At 36.5% G+C, this 21,896-nt stretch overlaps 2 protein-coding genes across 3 annotated transcripts; one reads left to right on the forward strand and one right to left on the reverse strand.

Annotated features, from left to right (window-relative positions):
• Positions 1-5,034: 5,034 nt before the first annotated feature.
• On the reverse strand, positions 5,035-16,684 carry mettl13 (methyltransferase 13, eEF1A lysine and N-terminal methyltransferase). Of its 2 annotated transcripts, none has more exons than XM_028445469.1 (9): positions 16,424-16,684; positions 13,924-14,196; positions 12,440-12,905; positions 9,829-10,028; positions 9,557-9,746; positions 8,243-8,404; positions 7,952-8,164; positions 7,720-7,848; positions 5,035-6,055 (listed from the first exon to the last, which is right to left on the reverse strand). In XM_028445469.1, exons 1-9 carry the CDS (start codon positions 16,574-16,576, stop codon positions 5,763-5,765), a joined length of 2,079 nt encoding a protein of 692 aa, XP_028301270.1. In that variant the 5' UTR covers positions 16,577-16,684; the 3' UTR covers positions 5,035-5,762. The 2 variants fall into 2 exon arrangements, with proteins under 2 accessions (XP_028301270.1, XP_028301269.1); XM_028445468.1 differs by having other exon boundaries at positions 8,243-8,419.
• Positions 16,685-16,798: 114 nt separating this feature from the next.
• Positions 16,799-21,896, forward strand: itpa (inosine triphosphatase (nucleoside triphosphate pyrophosphatase)). The gene is made up of 8 exons (XM_028445493.1): positions 16,799-16,924; positions 19,148-19,205; positions 19,273-19,337; positions 19,445-19,518; positions 20,098-20,129; positions 20,208-20,320; positions 20,405-20,481; positions 21,683-21,896. Exons 1-8 carry the CDS (start codon positions 16,862-16,864, stop codon positions 21,813-21,815), a joined length of 615 nt encoding a protein of 204 aa, XP_028301294.1. The 5' UTR covers positions 16,799-16,861; the 3' UTR covers positions 21,816-21,896.

The raw sequence follows: 21,896 nt of genomic DNA on the forward strand, positions 1-21,896 counted from the left end.
AACGTGTCAATGAAAACCATGCAACGTGAGAAAATGTACATTATAGAAGTAGATACAGTGTTAATCCGTGGGTTACAATATTTGTGTTTGTGACCCCATGTGCATGATATATCCGTGGAGTGTTTGCAGTTTACATCAGAGGTGGCACAGCTGGGGCCACGAAAATGTGTTCGTTTTGATGGAAGTGCCACGAATTATCAACATTCATGTCAGCATTTATAATAACGCAGGAAACAACAAAGAGTATTAATTTTGTGTATTTTTCTGTCATTTTGTGTTTGTTGTTGTCTTGCTTGTTATGATTGCATTTTTTTTCTTTTTTTTTCTTCGTATTTCTGTTGTCATTTCGTGTATTTTTTCCTGTAAAATAAGTTTTTTTGGAGTCATTCATTGTGTATTTATGTTGTCATTTTGCATTTTTTTTAAGAGTCGTTTTTGTGTATTTCTGTTGTCGTTTTGCTTGTATGTTAGTACTGTGGGTTTGCAGAGTCATTTTTTGTGTTTTTCCTGTCTTTTTGTGTCATTTTGTAGGTTTTTTTTTTTAGTCATTTTGTGTATTTTTGTCCTCATTTTGCGTTATTTAGAGTGATTTTGTGTATTACTGTTGTCTTTTTGTAAATTTTTGTGTGTTTTGAATTTTTTTCTGTGTTTTTCTTGTCTTTTTGTGTATTTTCCTACAATGTTGTAATTATTTGTATATATATTCTTGCTTTTGTTTTGTGTATTTTTCTGTCATTTTTATACATTCACTTTGGGGGTTATCAAATTCAGACATAATTTGTGAGCAGAGCAATATCATTGTTCTCTTTGCTGAGATTTTTTTTCCAATTCAATACCAATACCTACCATTGTTGGCATCGAAATTATTGATATTTTGATTGGTAGTTTGGATCGATCCACAAACCACTACTAATAATAACAATATTTACAAAGGTTGGCTTAAAGCTAAGGATAGCTGACTCATATTTTAACAATGTTTATTCCTATTTTTTCTGCATGGTGAATATTTGCTGTTTATTAGGGGAATGAGGTGGATGATCGTTATCATACGCAAAAGGACAAAAACAAGTAAAACACTGTATCTTTCCTTTCGTTGAAATGCTACAGTATGTATTGGAGCAGCTGGAAATGTATAGCTCTAGATAAGGAATGGTCTGAAGTATGGGTGTATGGAAAGCCACACAGGGATAAAAACTGTGCATGTGATGCTTGTGTTCGTATTAAAAGTATTGCCAGTAAAATCTCACGTGACTTCGGGAGTAAATGAGAATTTGGGATTTTTTGTTGTTGTTGATGTTGATTACCCACAACCATAACAAAGACTGTTACAGGTTGATGAGAACTAGCGGGATTAAACCAGATCACCTGGTACAAACCCTCATACAGTATAGCATTCTCACTATCACCTCTTTCTTTTCTACCAGGTCACCTCTAACTTACCCTGCCCTGTTTCTGTTAGAACGAGCCAGGAAAGGAGAGAACACAGTTAACATGGTTCTGGCAGCTGTTCTAGAATGAGACATTGTGACGTGGCTTTGAAAACAAAGAAGAGATGAAGCACAATAATCACCGCAGACGATCATGCTCTGGCAAGCAGTCCAATAGTCAGTGAGGCAGGAAATACAGGCACATCTAAAAACATTAGAATATCATGGAAATGTTCAATATTTTTGGTCACTCATTTCAGAAAGTCAAACCCATACAGGATAAAGGCTCATGACACATAGAGTGAAATATTTCAAGCCTTTATTTCTTGAAATTTTGATGATTATGGCTTACAGATAATGAAAAACCAAAATTCAGTATCTCGTAAAATCAGGATGTTACATATGATCAATAAAAAAGGATATTAAATATATTATTTAAACAAATGTAAGGCTTCTGAAAAGTATGTTCATTTCTAGGCACTCAATACTTGGTTGGGCCTCCTTTTAGATGAATCACTGCATCAATGCTGCGTGACATGGAGGCGATCAACCTGTGGCAGTGCTCAGGCGTAATGGAAGCCCAGGTTGCTTTGATAGCAGCCTTCAGGTCATCTGCATTGTTGGGTCAGGACTTCAGAAAACACAGGGGACCGACTGTTGCTCAGTGACCAAAAATATTGAACATTTTCATGATAGTCTAATTTTTTTTTGATGTGCCTGTAAGTCAAACCTCTATGATGCTAAAATTCATAGCTGCTGTCGAAACTCCAGAATTGTCTGTTAGGTGGTTTTCTCTGAATTGCTTTGGTGACGTAGGCAATGCACATTTTTCAGAGTGTAGTTTGACAGTTTTTTATAGATGCACCTAGTGCACTGTTTAGATTTAGACTGTTTAGGTTGCTTTAAGATGAGTTGTAAATGTTTGTTTACTATCTTTGCGTAGCAGAAAGAGGTTGTGGTGAGGCTGGAGTCGCATCACTGTCTGTAGCAACGGCTGAATTTATCACGATTGAGCAGAATTTGGGACATTTGCAGCTTCAACAGGTCTTCGTGCAGGTTAAACAGAGGTAGTTGGACCATTGCAGCAGGGTATCTGCTGCTGTGGTTAAAACTGATGGTTTCTGTACCTAATGTTGTCTGTACCTGGATTTTAGGTATTATATTTGCTGCTGTCGTAACTTCAGGATTTAACGATAACTGGTTTTCAGGTATTCTTTTTGGTGCTATTGGAATCCATGGATTGGTCCGTACTTGGTTTTCAGGTATTTCATTTATTGCTCTTTGAATTATAGGATAGATCCATACCTGGTTTTCAGGTATTTTATCTGATGCTGTTGAAATTTCAGGAATTGTTTTTACTTCCTGGTTTTCAGGTATTTTATCTGCTGCTGTTGGAATTTCTTGAATTGTTTTTACTTCCTGGTTTTCAGGTATTTTATCTGCTGCTGTTGGAATTTCAGGAATGGTTTTTACTTCCTGGTTTTCAGGTATTTTATCTGCTGCTGTTGGAATTTCTTGAATTGTTTTTACTTCCTGGTTTTCAGGTATTTTATCTGCTGCTGTTGGAATTTCAGGAATGGTTTTTACTTCCTGGTTTTCAGGTATTTTATCTGATGCTGTTGAAATTTCAGGAATTGTTTTTACTTCCTGGTTTTCAGGTATTTTATCTGCTGCTGTTGGAATTTCTTGAATTGTTTTTACTTCCTGGTTTTCAGGTATTTTATCTGCTGCTGTTGGAATTTCTTGAATTGTTTTTACTTCCTGGTTTTCAGGTATTTTATCTGCTGCTGTTAGAATTTCTTGAATTGTTTTTACTTCCTGGTTTTCAGGTATTTTATCTGATGCTGTTGAAATTTCAGGAATTGTTTTTACTTCCTGGTTTTCAGGTATTTTATCTGATGCTGTTGAAATTTCAGGAATTGTTTTTACTTCCTGGTTTTCAGGTATTTTATCTGCTGCTGTTGGAATTTCTTGAATTGTTTTTACTTCCTGGTTTTCAGGTATTTTATCTGATGCTGTTGAAATTTCAGGAATTGTTTTTACTTCCTGGTTTTCAGGTATTTTATCTGCTGCTGTTGGAATTTCTTGAATTGTTTTTACTTCCTGGTTTTCAGGTATTTTATCTGCTGCTGTTGGAATTTCTTGAATTGTTTTTACTTCCTGGTTTTCAGGTATTTTATCTGATGCTGTTGGAATTTCTTGAATTGTTTTTACTTCCTGGTTTTCAGGTATTTTATCTGCTGCTGTTGGAATTTCAGGAATGGTTTTTACTTCCTGCTTTTCAGGTATTTTATCTGCTGCTGTTGGAATTTCAGGAATGGTTTTTACTTCCTGGTTTTCAGATATTTTATCTGCTGCTGTTGGAATTTCTTGAATTGTTTTTACTTCCTGCTTTTCAGGTATTTTATCTGCTGCTGTTGGAATTTCAGGTTTGATCCGTACCCAGTTCTTAAGTCTTTCATTTGATGCTTTTGGAATTTCAGGTTTGATCCGTACCTGGTGTTTAGGTATTTTATTTAAAGCTGTTGGAATTTCAGGTTTAAATCGTACCAGGTTTTTAGGTATTTTATTTAAAGCTGATGGAATTTCAGATTTGATCCGTACCTGATTTTCAGGTATTTTATCTGCTGCTGTTGGAATTTCAGGATTAGTCTGTACTTCCTGGTTTTTAGTTATTTTATTGGATGCTATTGGAATTTCAGGTTTGATCTGAGCTCGGTTATTAGGTCTTTCATTTGATACTTTTGGAATTTCAGGTTTGATCCGTATCTTGTTTTTAAGTATTCTATTTAAAGCTGTTGGAATTTCAGGTTTAATCTGTAGCTGATTTTCAAGTATTATATCTGATACTGTTGGAATTTCAGGACTGGTCTGTACTCCCTGGTTTTTAGGCATTTTATTTGCTGTTTTTGCAATTCCAGGATTGTTTACGTTGTCGTAGCAGCAGGGATTTTCTGAAACAAGATTTATCTGTGTTGCAAGAGACTCATCCTGAGTTAAAACATCTAAGTGGCTGCACATCAAGACATCACAGTTACTGAAAAGTTCCTGTGACATCATCAGTAATTCAAAAGGCAGCATGTTCCTCTAGGTTCTATGGAATCAAAGATTCTGATTGGCTGCTGTAGAGAAAATAAGAGAACAATTATTGGTCTACTTTCCCCCCCCACTCTATTCAAGCATCACTGACCCACACTAACTAAAGTCTACACTAAATAAATTGTTCTCAGATTTAATATCAACACTGATTTGATAATAGCAAAAACTAGGTGCACTTACACGTTATATAAACAATTGGCTTTAAAAACAAACAATAGAATACAACACTTAACAATACAATGAATAAATGCGGTGTTGCAGTTCACTGTAATTCAGAGTATTTTATATGTTTAATTCAGAACAAGTAAGGGTCATCTCACAATTTAGTGATGACTAATTTAACTCTAAAACTTCATTAAATTTGATGGATGGTGATGTCAAGACATCAGTAGTGAACTTAGAAAAATATTTATTTTCATATATGGCAGAATGAATCAGCATCCAGGGTTAAAGTCAGTATATTGTCTTATGAAATTGTTTAGACACTTTTTTTTAATCAGGACGAGGTGAGGATAGAGAATACAGAGAAATATTTTTAGTTAGATAAATTAATACTTTGGGTATGGCTTTGGTAAGAAATTAAAAATCTTCTGAGGTTAATAATTCTCCATTTCCATTCTGCTCAAAATGTTCTGATACATCCAGTTTCTATAAAGCAGATTTTTCTCATCTGTTGTTCCTTGATGGAGTACAATGAGATGTAAATTTATGCTTGTAAAATAATTTCCAAGAGTAACTTAATGGAGTGTTAAGTATATCACAAATGACATTCTGAGCATTGTCATGAATAGATAGTAATTCACATTTTGAGATATTAGTGCACCACCATGCACACAAAACTATCTCATCATCACTAGATGCTGCAGGTTTACAAGCAAGATGAGGGCCAACAATCTTTACACTGAAGTAGAAACAAAATCAAACCTTTGGAGCTAATTACAAACATCACTGATTAGTTTCAGATTTATTTATTTTAATGTTTTACCCAAAATAGATAAAGGCAGTGGACATTTGCATAAAACATAAACATTTTGACCACGTTGTTTAAAACATATTTAAGATACACCTTCTTACTTGTTAGATCACTCTGTTTTTCCATGAAATTGCACAATCATTTCAACTTTTTTATTTTCATAAAACCTAAAGAAACTGATGAAATTATGTTTTGATATATTTCACTGCAAAAAATGGCACATGCGCTCAAGTTCTACAGCCCTCCTGGGTTTCAAACAAACTTCATTCCACTTTCATGACTTTTAAAAGCTCTGAAATGTCTATATGTGGCTGACGGTTGGGCTCAGTCCTGTTGGAGCACAGCACGCTTTGAAGACTCCTGCCGTTTTGATTCAAAGACAAAAGTATTGGGGTGGAATCAGATGTTCCTCTCTCTCCATGAGTGCAAAAAAGAACCTCGTTGGTCTCTTCTTCAATTTTTCGAGAGAGGACGGTGGGGAACACGCCGCTGATGCGCTCAAGCACACCTTTCCTCAAAGCTGTGTCTCGACAGGCAAGGTTCAGTATGAATACACCTTTGAAAGGAAGCATGGGATAAACATTAGTTCAATGAACAACAACATCCTAACATCTGGGCCTAGTTTTTCAAAAGTAATCAACTCGGATTCTGGAAAACTATTGGATCAAATCTTGAAAAAAAACAAATGACATAATCAGATTAGATCCTGTACTCCAATCTTGGATCAAACCTTTAGTTTGGGGTTTTCAGAACTTTTTAGTTGGATTGGGATCACTTTGATCCCAAAAAATCTGGATTAAACTCGGGGTGCACCGATTGCAATTTTCTGACAATCGCCGATTTTTTTAAAAGCCTGACCTGCCAATACTGATTTTGGGCGATCCGGAATATAACCGACCTCATACACCTTGAATGTTTCAATCTTATTTTACTGTAAAACATTCAACAATACAAACGTGTTGTTTTAACTGCACATGAGGTAGTTATCTCAAATGTAAATTAAAAATTTAGAACATTGCTGTCCAAAATACTAAATTATATCACTTCCTTTAGTCTTTCATTTTTCATATTTCAAAAACAAAATAAACGTGTTCAACAGGTTACATTGCAGACCTGTTTGGAGCTCTTTGACTAAAATAAAGTGCATAGCAGTATTTTGGTTTTACAAATAAAGAAAGTCACAGGGTTTTGGGGTAGGTGATATAATAATAATCTACAGGACAAATTAACAAAACATTCTAAACCACTAATAAAGTGTCTTCAGTTTTATGTTTGCTAGAGCAAAAATACAAAAAAATGTCCAAATGCAGCAGCTTTGTGGATATTTAAATGCAAAAATATTATTCTAAAAATGACTTGTATCAGCCGACAGGATAAAAGCTCCTAAAAGTCAAACATTCTACAGAAATAATAGTGTATCATGTGTAACATTGAGTCAAAGGGTAATGACACAGGCTTGTTGTTCTCACACTTATTAAAGTCACTTGTTCATTAGTGGAAGGTTTTTCTCCATCATTTTCCTTGTAGCTTTGCTCTTTTCACTGTTAAGCGCGCTCAGCAGACCACTAGCTCTGTGCTCCGCTAGCTGTAGCTTTAGCATTAGCTTGATTACTAGCGTCAAATACTGCATACTGAGCAGTGTGGTTGTTTATTAAAAGGTAAATGAGGTAGCGTTTTGTTAACAGCTGCACCTTATTTGCACATTACAGGGAATTACAAATTGCGATCCTTTGCTCTCTTTTGTGTAATACCGTAGAACTGCTGACATGTTGAGCTAACCGTGCTCCGAGTGTTGTTGTTGTTATCCCGTGTAGCACATATGAGTTGGTGGGCGGGTCTGTCAGTCACCTCACAGCAGAAGAGGACAGTGCCTGACTTTATGAGCGACTTTAACACCTTTGCGGAGGTAGAAAAGATCGGTTTCATATGCAAGGATCGGCCGATCCCATAAAATAAGGGAAATCGGCACCGATCGATCGGCTGCATCCTTAGATTAAACCGATCCTATCAGAAGAGTGGATTAAGCATAGATTTCAGGCCCAAAATGTAATGAAAAATGAGCACTAGTTATACAGACGTTTTTATCTGGATCAGATTGATCCCATCTGCTGTTGCTTTGAAGATGGATTATGTGATCATGGATAACAAAAAAGGGATTAACAAATCGAGATTAAAGCTTTTGAAAAACCAGGCCCTGATGACAGACTTACAGATTCCTACCTCTAGGGGTTAGCAGGCTACTGACTTTCTGCAGAATGGGAGTTTCAACAAAGGCAGCAGGAGGACAGCTCATACCCAACGTAGTGTCTTTATTATCCACATCAAACATGATCACATCAAATGAGCTCCCTACCACAGAAGAAGAAATAAAACAAAAGCAGTCAGTTTTAATGAATCCACTGTATCTTACTTTTCATTTCTCTTTCTTTCTTTCTTCTCCTCATTCACTTACCGTCTTTCTCCAACTCACAGATGCGATCGAGGCCGTCCTCAAGAACAACTGTCAAATGCTCGTCTGGTTGGAACCCAAACCAGTTTTTTGCAACATCAAGCATGACTGGATCCAGTTCGACAACCTCAACATGTACATTTGGAACAAAGTCTCGCAGGAACTGAGGCAGGCCTCCTCCCCCCAACCCCACCAGGAGCACAGACACTGGGACGTCTAAGGAAGGAGAAGAAGAAGAAGCAGATTAACATTTCACCTTCTAGAGAGAAGTAACAGAATGTTCAACACGCCAACCTTTGCTTTGCAGAGTACCAGTGCTAAGCATAGCGAGGCCCGCCACCATAACCTCATGGTGAGCACAGCAGAGGAAGCCGCTGTCCACCGACAGAGAGGACGAGGAGGTGATGGGAGCAGCTGGAGTCTTGGATTTCTTTTTGCTCTTCTTCTGACCAGAAGCTGCACAAACAGACACTGAAGAGTTTGAAATGGAAAAAGAACAGAGTCAACAAACAGATTTCTAAGTTAACTTGTGTGGTTTATCAAATGCCTTTGCCAAGTTTAAATAAAATCAATAAATAGCTTTAATCAGGAAGTTAAAACGTGTTGCAATACACTTTATGAAATGTTTATTGCCTTTATAGATTAACTCTAATAATAAATTCACATACACATTGTCTAATTTACACTGTTTATTTGAAATGTTTGTTTGAAAGAGAATTTTTTTGTAAATTATCGTAAATGTGCACATTTGAAAATAAGCTTTGCTGCACCAACAGGAAAAAGCCGACTTTAATAATGCATTAATTTCTGTATTTTTTACAAGCTCCAGCTTCTTAACATGCAAATGAGCTACACTAAGTTTAGTGTGAGACTATTGGCTTGCACTACTTTAATGGCCATATTTCTGAATATGTCTACATAAAATATTTCAAGTGTTGACTATTTTGTTAATTTACTTTACAGAAGAGAAATTATATTTAAATGTGCAGAGATTAGGGTTTTAGGATCCTCTGAATGAATTATTGCAAGAAAATCTAAATGCACAATCAAATGAAAAATAAAAAGCAAACTTGCAATAATCACAATTTTAGATAATTATTAGGACACCTATCAACCACTATGGTTACACAATGAATATTAATTAATAACAATTTCAACAGTTGGGTGCATGTTCTCCCTGGGTACTTTGGCTTTATAAATATTTATATGAAGATTATCTATCTTTCTGAATTCACCACACAAATATTCATTTAACATTGTCCCCATACCTGAAAACTAGCTGGTAATTTGACAAAATCCCATTTTAATGGAATCTAATTTTCATGAACCTTACGCAACCTTATATTTCAATATGAAAAATATTAATTTCATCCCAGTTGAGTCACACTTAGTAAAATGTACTAAACTTGGTAAAATGTAAGATGAAAAATATGTATTTTTGTATCTAAACCTGTACACTAGCCTCCTCAATCCTACAGTGTCAGGTATCATGATACAGTTGAGGGGCTCAGCGAAAAATAGGGAATAATACTTTTTTTTTTGTTAAATCAATTCCAGTTTTCCAACTTTAAGACACTTATTATGTAATTAAATATCTAATCAAAATACCATTTTTAGATGAGACGAGGCGGCTCTCAGATTGAACAAGGCCAGCGTTGGACAGAAATACGAGGCGGCGATACAGCGAACCATCTTCTCCTTTAACATTCTCCACACAGTACTCCCCACTCAGTGGGCTCACACCTCTGTTGACCTCCTCTCTCCAACCGAGGTCTCCACCCACGGACAAGAACGGCACCTGGAAGAAGCCGGGAAGTAAAATCAAAGCACTGCTCGACTGATTTATGAAAGATGTGACCAAAGGAAATCTCTGTGGTTACCTGATGGTTGGCAGGCATGCCTGGAGGTGCCAGGTCCATTACCATTGGTGAAAGCTCGGATTTGACAGCTTCCATATCAATGTACTCTTGATTCCTGTGCATGGCAACAATAACCAGGCGTCGGAAGTTAGCACTGGCTGCTAGCTGCTTCCGCCCCTCCATGGAGCTGTAAAGCCAAGCCGTCTCACTTCCTTGAGGAACTAATGAAAAAACAATGTTTAAAATTCTGATAAAAGTGAATCACAGGTGTAATACATAGACAGACAGAGGTTAGAGTTGGCCGATATGGACCAAACTTTCAATGTGTTTTCTCAATATAGCAATATCTATAAATCAAAAAAGGTCAGTATGTGTGTGCGCACGTGTGTGTGTGTGTGGAGCACATATCTCCCTGACACAGTGTCTGATTGACCTGAAACTTTCTTTAACAGCTTGCACATAGCCCGAGGTTGTGCATCCATTATTTTGGACTCATTTGGTCTAGGGATGTAACGATTCTCTCAACTCCCGATACGATTCGATTCACGATACTGGGTTCACGATACGATTCTCTCACGATTTATTTTACAAAATGGGACTGTAGACAAATTTTTTTTTTTGGGAAAAAAACTAGAAAATACTGTATTATTTTCCTTTTATTTTTCATTGTCAAAAGAATTCCTTGATAAACAATTCAAAACAATGCAATTTAACTAAAAATAAATCTTGAATTAAATAAATAAAGGAATAATACAAATTAAAATGAAGCCTAATAATTTAAATTCTGGTTCGATAATAAACAACTGCATAATAGTTCTTTTTCTTTTTAAAGTGCAACTGAAAATGTATTTTGTGCCTTAACAATTGGACTTTAAAAAAAAAAAAAAAACCGTGATTACACTGATTTACGTCATATTTGTTTGGACCAGCAGAGGGCGCTGGTAACAGTGGTCGGTTGGCATGCAGATATCTTGCAGTGAAGAAGAGAAGCTATGCTAGCAGACAGAGCTAATTGAAAAACGTAACTTTTACGGATATTCAAGTAATATTATAGATATTCTTTCGGTGCTAAAGGGGTAATGAATCATTTATTAACATATTTAAGAGTAGAAGGCGGCCAGAAAGAAAGTATTAGCAGACTCCGCCCGCCGCCTACACTTGTGGATAGCACCCTCTGCTGGTAAAAAAAGTACTGGGATTCAATTTTCAGAAAATCGATATCAACCGTGATACCTATGAATCGATTTTTAACTGCCTCACGATTAATCGTTTCATCCCTAATTTGGTCATTACGCTGCAAAACGTTTATTTTCATTTTATTTTGAAATCGAAGCAGGTTAGACCGGACGGAATGAGAACGGCACAGTCATGAGCCGCACTCACACTGATATACTATCAAAGCTCTCAAGTCTCACACATTGGGCGCGAGACGCACGCATCTCAACCTGAGTCGGTGCATGCGCACGGCTGTAGTGCGTGTGTGTGTGTGTGAGAGTGAGATATGTGTGCATGCCTATGAGTAGAATCCGAGACAACAACTGGGACAGGTAACAAGTCTTATGTTATTTACTGCAACCAGTCAAAAAAGTACAGCTCTACAAGAGCAAAATGGCCTGTTCTTTCTACGCTGTACCATAAGAGCGTGAGTTGTACGGGAGTTAACTCCAGTGGAGAAGCAGCCTCCAGCCCCGGAGAGTACAGATCTCCCCTGTGTCCCCCCCACCACAAAGTAGGAAAAGTTTTAACAGCACCGTAACACCTACAATAAACAGCATTAACCACACGCACGCACACCTTGGCCATAATTGACAACTCTACTTAAGCTCCCACTATATGAATACATCCTTCCAATGGGCATTGTACTACTATGATATAAATCTTGATTTATTTTAATTCAAATAAAGTCTTACCAGAAAGACAATTCAAGGTTAAATTTGCTGATGCGGCCCCAAAAGTAAATGCACAAAATGACAGCAAAAAATACACAAATGTGTTTTTAAAAACATAAATTAACAGAGCAATACAGAAAAGAACAACACAAATATTTAATACACAAAAGGAGAAAAAGAAAAGCACAATTGGACAACAAAAATACATAAAAGAACAACAAAAATTAAAAAAAAAAAAAAGAAACCTACAAAAACGTACAAACCAACGGAGAAATACAAAACAGAATACACAATGGGACAACAGAAATACACAAAATTAGAACAATATACATCCAAAATTACTAAAAAATGTACAAAAGAACAACACAACTACAAAGCACAACAAAATACACAAAAGTAGTAAAGAGTCACAATGGGACTGGGACATTTATTAACAAGCAACTAATCAATATGTGCCACAGCACATGTGACTGAGTGAGTTCTGTAGTGTGTCTTGTTTAGGGGAAGGTCTGGTTAGAACTCCCTCTAACTGTGCTTTTCATGCTGTTCTGAGAAGTAATGAAAGCAGCAACTCCTAAAACAAGTATTTTAATACAAAATAAGATATACCAGTTACCATATATATATATATATATATATATATATATATGCGATTCTCGCCAAAATAGAAAGCTTGATGTATCTTGAATCTCGATATTTTGCCCAGCCCTACCAGAGGCACAAAGAAATAGTCAAAAACTTACCAATAAATATTGCAAACTGGTTCAGTCTGGGCACCTTGGCACCTGGAGCACAGTCCTGTATTGTGAGAGTGTATCTAGGAAGTCCTGTCTTGCTGTGGCACAGAGTGAGCGAGACGTCGAGGGCGTTAGTTTCAGTGCGAAGCCTTTTTCTCAGGACAGAGTACGCCTGATGTTCCCTCACCGACGACAACAGCTCAGAAACCTGTGCGTAACGAAGGGGAGCGCCGTCCTCTCCCAGACACATCTCAAGGATGGGTGTCGGCATGGGCTGACGGAACTTTGTGCAGACCAGAACAAAGACGGGCAGAGCGAAGGAGTCCTCCTCAGTCCGATCTCCTTCCTGCAGGCAATGGAGTCTGATCGCCCAACCCTTAAGGACAAAATGCTCCACCGCCAACTTGATCACACTCTCCTGTGCCAGTGTCACACAGACGTAACGTCCTCCAACACTTAGGACACGACATACCTGAAAACATAATAAAACAACATAAATCAATCAGTAAAAAAAGGACTCAATCTACCTTTTTGCATTTTAATTTACAGTAACACTTTACTTGAAGTTTTATACATAAGGCTGAGATTACATGAATAAGGTGTCACGGAGGCTGTCATTGAGTGTTGTTCGTTACTCCAACCTTAACCCTTCCGAACCCCACTAGATCCCTCTACCTAACCCAAAAGATAGCTCCAAAGGTGATAAATTAGCAATCAATAACAATTACTTTTCCTCACCATATTTTTTCTCCTTTTAATTCATTGCTTTCTACATTATTCCCATTTCTGCCACTTTTTCATCAAATTTCAATGCCTCTTCTGCACATTTTTTCCACTTTCAAGACATTTTCGGTACTTATAAACCCTTTCCACCACTTTTTCCACCTAATGCTGACAATGACTCATCATTGTCTTTTCACCATTTTTCATGCTTATTTTTTTTGCCAATTTAATCACTTTCACGATTTGTCATGCCCATTTTTTTGCCAGTTTAAACTAATTGTTCCTCCTTTTTAAGTTACATTACCCCCCCCCCCCCCCCCCCCCCCCCCCCCATTTCTGACACTTTTAAAGCAATATTATTGAAACGTTGAACCTTTTTTTTTTTTTTTAAACTAGTTTTTCTGTTAGTTTTTTGCTGCTCTAATTTGCAACTTTTAACCAGTTTTTATGGTTTTTAAAATCTTTTCCACAATTTTTGGTCACTTTTAACTCTAGACTATGGAGAAAATAATAATGAACTTCCTAACATTGGATATTACTGTGATGAATAAATAAATGTGGTTATCACAGATTCATAGAACAATGGACCATCATTTTGCTGACTTTATGGATGGACCCCAAAAATCTCTCCCCTTTATTCCCTCTTATAAATGACCCTGTCTCCACACGACTGTTCTTCAATGTTCATGTCTGTGTCTGTCAACAACATGTAAAGCATCTGCTGATTGTCTATTGTTGTCATGCACAAGCACAGGTTGGTTGCTCACTTCAGTTAGCATCTTCCTGGCTAAAGCTCCCTCTTCTTCTGAAGCCATGGCGTCAAGAGTTCCCTTGTCCAGAGTTGCCTGGTAACTGCCATCCTCAAACAAGGTTTGTGTTGCATCCACTTGTTGAAACGTCAGACCGGGCCTACGCACAGCATTCCTCTGATTCATGTGGTTCACCACCGTCTCGCTGATATCTATGTTGGTCAAATGTTTGTAGCCGACGTCATACAGCTGTTCACTGAGCTCCGAGTTACCACAACCAACCACTAGTACCTGAAGGACACAATTAACAATGATACAATACATACTTGACTTGATAGTGGAACATTTGCTCTGTTTTTCAATATATTGTAAAGTCAGTAAGTACTGCTTTTCTAAGCTGCTGAAACTATACATTTTGTTTCTTTTAAACACAAAGCTAAATCTTGTGAACATTGATCATGTGTAATTTTTTTGGCAGTATAAAGGCAATGGTATATTTGAACTGTTTTATTTATTTATTTTTATTGTTATTTGTGAGGATATATAGCATCTTCACGATTGTTAACTGTATACTTTATCATTAATATTATTGCACAGATCTTTGAGAACTCATCCCCAAAATTTAGTACAAAATACCAAGAACACTCGTTTTTATTAGGTTAAACGGTTATTCATTTACTGAAATTTTCCCATTCAAACCTATTGGGACGGTGAAGACAGCGCTACCTGCTGTTAGTCTTTATTAATACAGTTTACTGTATTATGAATGGTACTATTGGTTATACTGACTCCGAGTGGTTCACCTTACGCAGCGGTGTCAGATTCATTTTAGTTCAGGGGCCAAATACGGAGCACTTTAATCTCAAGTGGGCCAAAGATTTTATGCAGGTAAATGAGTAATTTTAACATTATTGTGCCCTAGTTTACGCTGCTTAAGAAACTGACAATGTCCAAGCAATAAGTACGTAGGGACGTCCCGATACAACTTTTTCACTTCTGATACGATACCGATATTGCATCCTTGCATATTGGTCGATCACGATATCGATGCGATGCAATATCAGCACTAATCATGCATACTTTTATGACTCATTTTGTCATGTGGAATGTCAGAAAAGGCTTGATCACGTGATGTCACTCAAACAGAGAACAATAGTCAGTAACAGTAGGTATGAGAAAAACTGACCCATTTATTATTAACCAATTGGTTACATTATAACCTTTAACATAATATCTACAGTATTCTACAATTGAATAAAATAAATGATAAGACCCTGAAAAATAACCTAAATAAATCCAATAAAAACAAATTATACTTTTAAAGTGCATACAATTCAAGTTCACTTCAGTTATTATTTTTTTAAAGTCAGTATATGGTGGGAACAACTGAGGGCGGGGACAAAAACAACACAATTATCGGAGCGCTTATATTGGAGAATTTAAATGCAGTCCGATAAAATCCGATATTCGTTTTCTGTCTGATATCAATATAGAATCGGGACACCCCTAGCAATTAGTGATAGATATCAGTCCAAACAGCATATTTACTTTCAATTTTGTGACCAGTTTCTATTCAATTAAGGGAAATATTATGTAATAATTTAAGGCAAATTCAAGCATTTTGTAAGATTTTTGAGTTTTTTCAACAGTTCAACATTAAAAATGACTGCAATATAAGCACCGGGAAATATTTACTTCCTCCAGCGGGCCGAAAAGGACGCTCCAAAGAGCCGAATTTGGCCCCCGGGCCTTGAGTTTAGCAGTGTGACGATATCTCGATATATCACGATATTTTTCCGCATGATCGATCATATCGATATGCTCCCTCTAAGTATCGATTTTTAAATTTTTTTCAAAACCTTTTCTGCTTTTCACTAAAATGTGCACGTAGGTCTTCTCAGAAATGTTGTCACTGTTTGTTGAAGGAACCAATATATTGTTTACTGGATTATTGCACTATAATGGTGTCACTGGTAAGAAAGACCATATTTTTTGTTTACAGAAAGCACTATTGGAGATACTTATTTGTTTACATTGGTGTGTTGACACCGTTCATAGGACACTTTTTCCAATGTATTGTTTTTCAGAGATTTAAAATAAAAATTGTATTTTTTCCCTTAATCTTTTTTTTTTCTTGTTGTGTCATAGATTATTGTAGATTGATTTCTGACCAATATATAATTAATCGCAGTATCGTCATATCGTGAGATAATTGTTATCGTGAGCTTTGTATCGCGTATCGTATCGTAAGGTACCCAGAGGTTCCCACCCCTACTTGAGTTTGACACATAAGTGTGACCTTATGCATCCTTACACTAGTCTAATTATTATTAATATCATTAATACCACCCCCATTAGATCAAAGGGTAGCTAGTTGGGACATTGAACCATGTCTTATGACTTATCTGAACTTGACAGACACTAACCAGGACTTCAGATCCTTGCCATATTAAAAACAGTACATTATATGATGTATTGAATAAGTGAGATGAATCTGATCCAGTGTACATTTCCATACCTTGTCTTGCACTCTGATGTATTTATGCAGCACACCGCAGAGTTTGTTGTAGTCTCCATACCACTCAAAAGCCTTCTCTCCGCGTTTCTTAAAGAACCTGTCCCAGTATTCAGCAGAGCTGAACTCTTCAGCCGTACGAGGTAACAGACTCATGGTCTTCTACGGTGAGCTTTCACACACTGTAAGTTTATACTTTATGCTCCGTTTATCGAGTCAAAAGCAGAAATTCCCCACATGGCAAATTTCCCCAAACGTAATTTTCCACACGGACAAAATTGACAGTAGCACCACACCGTGTGATTGGAGAGGTTGACGTAGGCGGGGTTACAAACTGTCCTGTGATTCGCTGAAACATTTTGTGTTGTGATATGATTGGTCCGTGCAGAGTTGCGTGTGCTCCGCTGCTTTTATATTTCCGGTCTGTCGTACGTTAACGTTATGGCTTTACCGGCTGGAAGGTCCGTGGTCTTCGTGACTGGAAACGCAAAGAAACTCGAAGAAGTAAGAGACAAACTTCAGACATTATTATTATTTTTTCATTATTTAAAAAATTCCGAAATATCCCATTCCATTTTAATTGTTTCACTGGTTGCTAAAAATAGACAGAGAGAGTGTGGTCTCAGGCTGTAACGCTGTATTTTCCAACATGTTTATCTCTCAGCATTACATTAAAGAGAATAGCCCTTTAGCTTTACAACAACTAAGACTAAGATAAATGTTTTCGCCTTGCCTTAAATAAAACGTCACATTTCACTCTTTAAGAATACTGCTTTAATTTTGTCTATTCAGGGGTTAGATTAAAGCTACAGAAACAGTGACATGTGACATAAACAAACACAAGTTACACACATTAATATTTGTACAATTATTTTTGTAACCTTAATACTTACTTAATGATTGGTTTTAGGGATAGACCGATATGGATTTTTTTTAGGGCCGATACCGATTTTTTTTCGCAGTTACGGACTTCCGTTTTTCTTGAGCCGATACTACTTTTGCTCCCTCAATTTACATCATAAAAATTACACAATAATGATAACAAATGGTACGAGTCTCAATTTAAAAAGAAGGAACATTTATTGGAATTAACAAAGGTGAGGTAGAAGTAAAAAAAAAATATTGGCAGTGGCTATCAGTACGTATACGTGTCAATAGACTGCCAATCTATGCATATGCAGCGCCCCTCATTGGCCAGTTTGGGTCACGTGACTTAAAGTTCTGTCAGTTTTATTTTAGCTCAAATGTATTTTTAGCTACCCCGCTAACCCTTTTATTTTAGGCCTGCCCCAGGAAATACCCTAAATTTTACCCCCGATGCTCTCACAGGGCCTCTGTCTGCTTGTTTTAATAAACTTTGTATTATTTTGCAAGTCAGTTTCAACGAAGACCTTTTTTCCACTCTACATCTTTTTTTTTAACCATCTACGTCATCACCTGGGGAGTCATGACAAATGTTTTTTTTCTTTGTATATGTATTTTTAAAGGTGGACTTTGCCATGTTAAATATGTTAAAATGAAAAAAAAACGTATCGGTCAAATGTGGGATTTGAACCCACGGAAGAATTCTTGAGCCAGGCACCTTAGACCACGAGGCCATCTTTAATACAAATATAGATGCGTATTCTGGTTTGTTTGTTTTTCTTTAGGTTGACCGGTTGATGCTTGTATTTTAATTCATGAATTGTGCTGCAGTTTTATGGAGTCATTTTGAATTTAGTTTGTTATTTTAGGTCTGGTAATAAACTCAATAATAATTTTTGTTTGATAAACCTGCTCGTAAATTAATAGCTAATCAAGCAATCTTGTGTCATAAGATTAATGTATTCAGACATGTAGAAATAATGAATTACCTTTCTGGATCTTTTTCAATATCTGCTGATCTACTGGGATTCACACTCACAACTACCTCCTGGATTTACAGGGACTTATTAAAAAGTACGAGTGATAATGTTGTGATTAACTCTAAAGGTTCAGAATCAGACTGCTGGTAATGGTGTTACTGTCCTTCAATATGAATAAAGGATTTTTAAGGGCCCCGAACAACCTAGTTCAGTACTGTTCCTGACTGAAGTAGTTTAATCTCTTCTTTATGACCACAGTGTAGTTTTTTTTTTTTTTTTTTTTTTTTTTTTTTCATGGTGGCAACTTTAGAGAAAAGTTCTGATAATCTCAAACTAGGTTCTTAAACATGAGGATAACTTACTGTAGAGCAGGGGTGTCAAACTTATTTTAGTTCAAGGGCCAAATACGGACCAGATCGATCACAAGTTGTAGGTTTTAGGCGGGAAAATTAACAATTTCAACGTTAATGTGCCCAAGTTTGCAATTCCAGTTATAAATTAGACATAAAGTATGAAAGGTGTCAACAAGATCTAAGCAATAAGTGACAGATACCTGTATGTCCTTTGATTTATTCATTTTTTGACCATTTTTTTTAATTTTTGAGTTCTTTCAACAGCAATTAACAACTGAATTTATTTACACAATCCATGTTTTTGTTTTGTTATTTTGGCTTTCTCCTGTGGGCCGAATCAGATAATCTGTTTAACATATGTGTGACGTATACTCTTGTGAGTATGGAGTCCCTCCTAGAGTTTGAAACAGAATGTTTACTTCATAGATCTGCTGATAAGTCTGTACATCAGTGTGTGTGAGGGTGTCATTTTGTTCCAGTGTCAAATCACACTATAAGTAAACTTGATTTGATCTTATTTCATCCAACAGGTTATTCAGATCTTGGGAGACAGGTTTCCCTACAAACTAGTGTCAAAAAAGATTGACTGTAAGTATCCAAATAAAAAACATTGTTTTTAAGAGTCAATAGTAACTTCATTTTTTTTTTTATCTAGTGCCTGAATATCAGGGAGAACCGGATGAGATTTCCATACAGAAGTGTAAGGAGGCTGTACGGCAGGTACGGTACATCATCGTCATTATCATCATCATCATTACTGCCTATAACTGTGCAGATTGAAGCACTTGGTTGAATTAAACGTTTGTTTGTTTGTTTCTGGTGGATAGATTGATGGGCCAGTCATAGTGGAGGACACCTGTCTGTGTTTCAGAGCTTTGGGGGGGTTACCTGGTCCTTATATGTAAGTGTAACACTACTGAGGTACATTGGTGTCTTTATTATTCAATCATAAGAAACTTTTTAACTAAAAAAAAAAGTTAAAAAAAATCACTTTAATAAAAAAAAATACTTAAATAAAAAATAAAAAAAATTCAATCAAAGAAAAGAAATTCAATCAAAGAAAATAAATTCAATCCAAAAAATATTTTTAATCAAAGAAAAAAAGTGTTTGAATACAAAAAAACTTCAGTCCCAAAAAAATAGCGTTCGAAAACTTTTTTTTGTTTCAGAATATTTTTTCTGATTGAAATGCTTTATTCTTTGATTGAATAATAAAGACACAAATGTACTCCCCTTATTATGGTCCAAATACAAAAAAAATGACTTCAAATGAAAAAAATTCAGTCAAAGAAAAAAAGTGTTGAAATGCAATTATTTGCAGCAAATATTTTTTTGCATTTGAACACTATTTTTGATTGAGGTTAACTTTTTTTTTTTTTTTTTTACTGAAATTATGAAAAAAAATGTTTTTGATTGAATAATAGAGGCACAAATCTGTCTTCATTAAAGGGATTAATTATAAGATGGCTTGTTTTTGCAGCAAATGGTTTCTGGACAAACTAAAGCCAGAAGGTAAGTGGATAAAATCAACTTGTTGTGGGTGTTTTGAACTTTAATTTAAGATGACTTTTCCACATGTTTTTATTTCAGGCTTATACAAACTCCTAGCTGGATTTGAGGATAAATCAGCATGGGCTCTTTGTACTTTTGCTTTCTGTGCTGGGAAAGATGAGCCTGTGGAGCTTTTCAGAGGAAAAACTGAGGTCAGGATCTGGATCTCTCCATAGGTTTGATGTTTGTGTTCATGTGTGTTTCTCTCATTGAAGTTGTGATTGTGGCATTCTCAGGGTCACATTGTGGAGCCCAGAGGACCCAGAGACTTTGGTTGGGATCCCTGTTTCCAGCCTGATGGTTATGATAAAACGTAAGGGGGAAAAAGTAGCCACAAGATGGAGCCAGATATTTACACACTGTTAGAGTAAAACTTGATTAATTCATTTGAATACTAAGCATACTTTACATCACTTGTGTCAAACTCAAGACCTAGGGGCCAAATTCAGCATCAAATCCGGCCCGTTCGAGAAAGTATATTTTAAAACTAATTCAGTTGTTCATATCTCAGTCTCTCTGAATACAAAAATTAAATTAAAATCCACAATGATTGCAGAGCTCAGTTTTCCAGTTCATATATATTGCATGACGGTAGTTATTTTTAATCTCTAATTGTTGAAGAAACTCTACATTTTACCAAAATATGGCAAATTTTTCTCCAATTATTATTCTAATAATTATTTTTTTCTTTTTTCCCACAAAAATAAATCTGTGCCCCCACGTAAAGCTGCTATTCGGAGTTTCTGAGAGAACGTTTCAATGTCCCGCCCTCAACAGCTCTACTTCCTCCCCTGCTTCTGCCAATCTACCAGAAGCTACGCCTCTACGTTTGTGCACGCGCATTGCAAAACATAACAAAGTCGCATAACTACGAAAACTACACGTTTATTGTTAGAGTGCCATAACGTTTCATTAAAACATGTTTATTACCTGTTCATGAGAAATGTCACCAAATCCTGGTCCGTTTGGAATCCTTTTAAAAGCAGAAAGTCCCACCACGTTTGAAACTAAATTCTGTTGCGGTCGCGAAGATGTTTTGTCCACAAGCTTTGTACCTGGACTTTTCTTTTGTCTTATAGTAGAAGCTTTATATGTTGGTAATTGTGGAATGGGTAACTTTGGAGCGCTCCTCCATGATGCTATGCTGCTCAGTGATACCTATTTGCTGTTGTGAAGGTGCACCTGCATTCACTTTGATGGACAGTGGCCCGCTCCAGGAAGTCGAAACCTATTGGCTGGGCAAAGTCGGCGCTTTCTTGCATTTGTATAGGGGTCTATGGAAGAAAGCGGGACTTATATACATTAATGTATATGAATGACCACAAGCAGTAGACCATAGTAAAAGACTTGTTAGGTATTTTTTCGCATTTCAAAAGAATCATACATAAACATAGATTTCTCAGAAACTCCAGATATCAGCTTTAAGCTTAAACTGCTATTTGGCCCCTGAACTAAAATGAGTTTGACGCCCCTGCTTTACATCTAGTCTCACTGTCTTCTCCATGTATTTGTAGCTACGCTGAACTGCCCAAAGAGGTGAAGAATTCAATCTCTCATCGGTACCGAGCGCTGGCATCCATGTCTGAGTTTTTCTGCCAGAACAATCACACCTCACCACAGAACAAGAAGACGAAGCTGACAGACTGAACAGTGCTTCATCATTCATTTACTGTACTTGCAAAAATAGCCAGAACCGGCACAAACTTGTGAAAACTTACATGTTGCATT

Source organism: Gouania willdenowi, chromosome 4 (assembly GCF_900634775.1).
Source record: "Gouania willdenowi chromosome 4, fGouWil2.1, whole genome shotgun sequence".
Taxonomy (NCBI): domain Eukaryota; kingdom Metazoa; phylum Chordata; class Actinopteri; order Blenniiformes; family Gobiesocidae; genus Gouania; species Gouania willdenowi.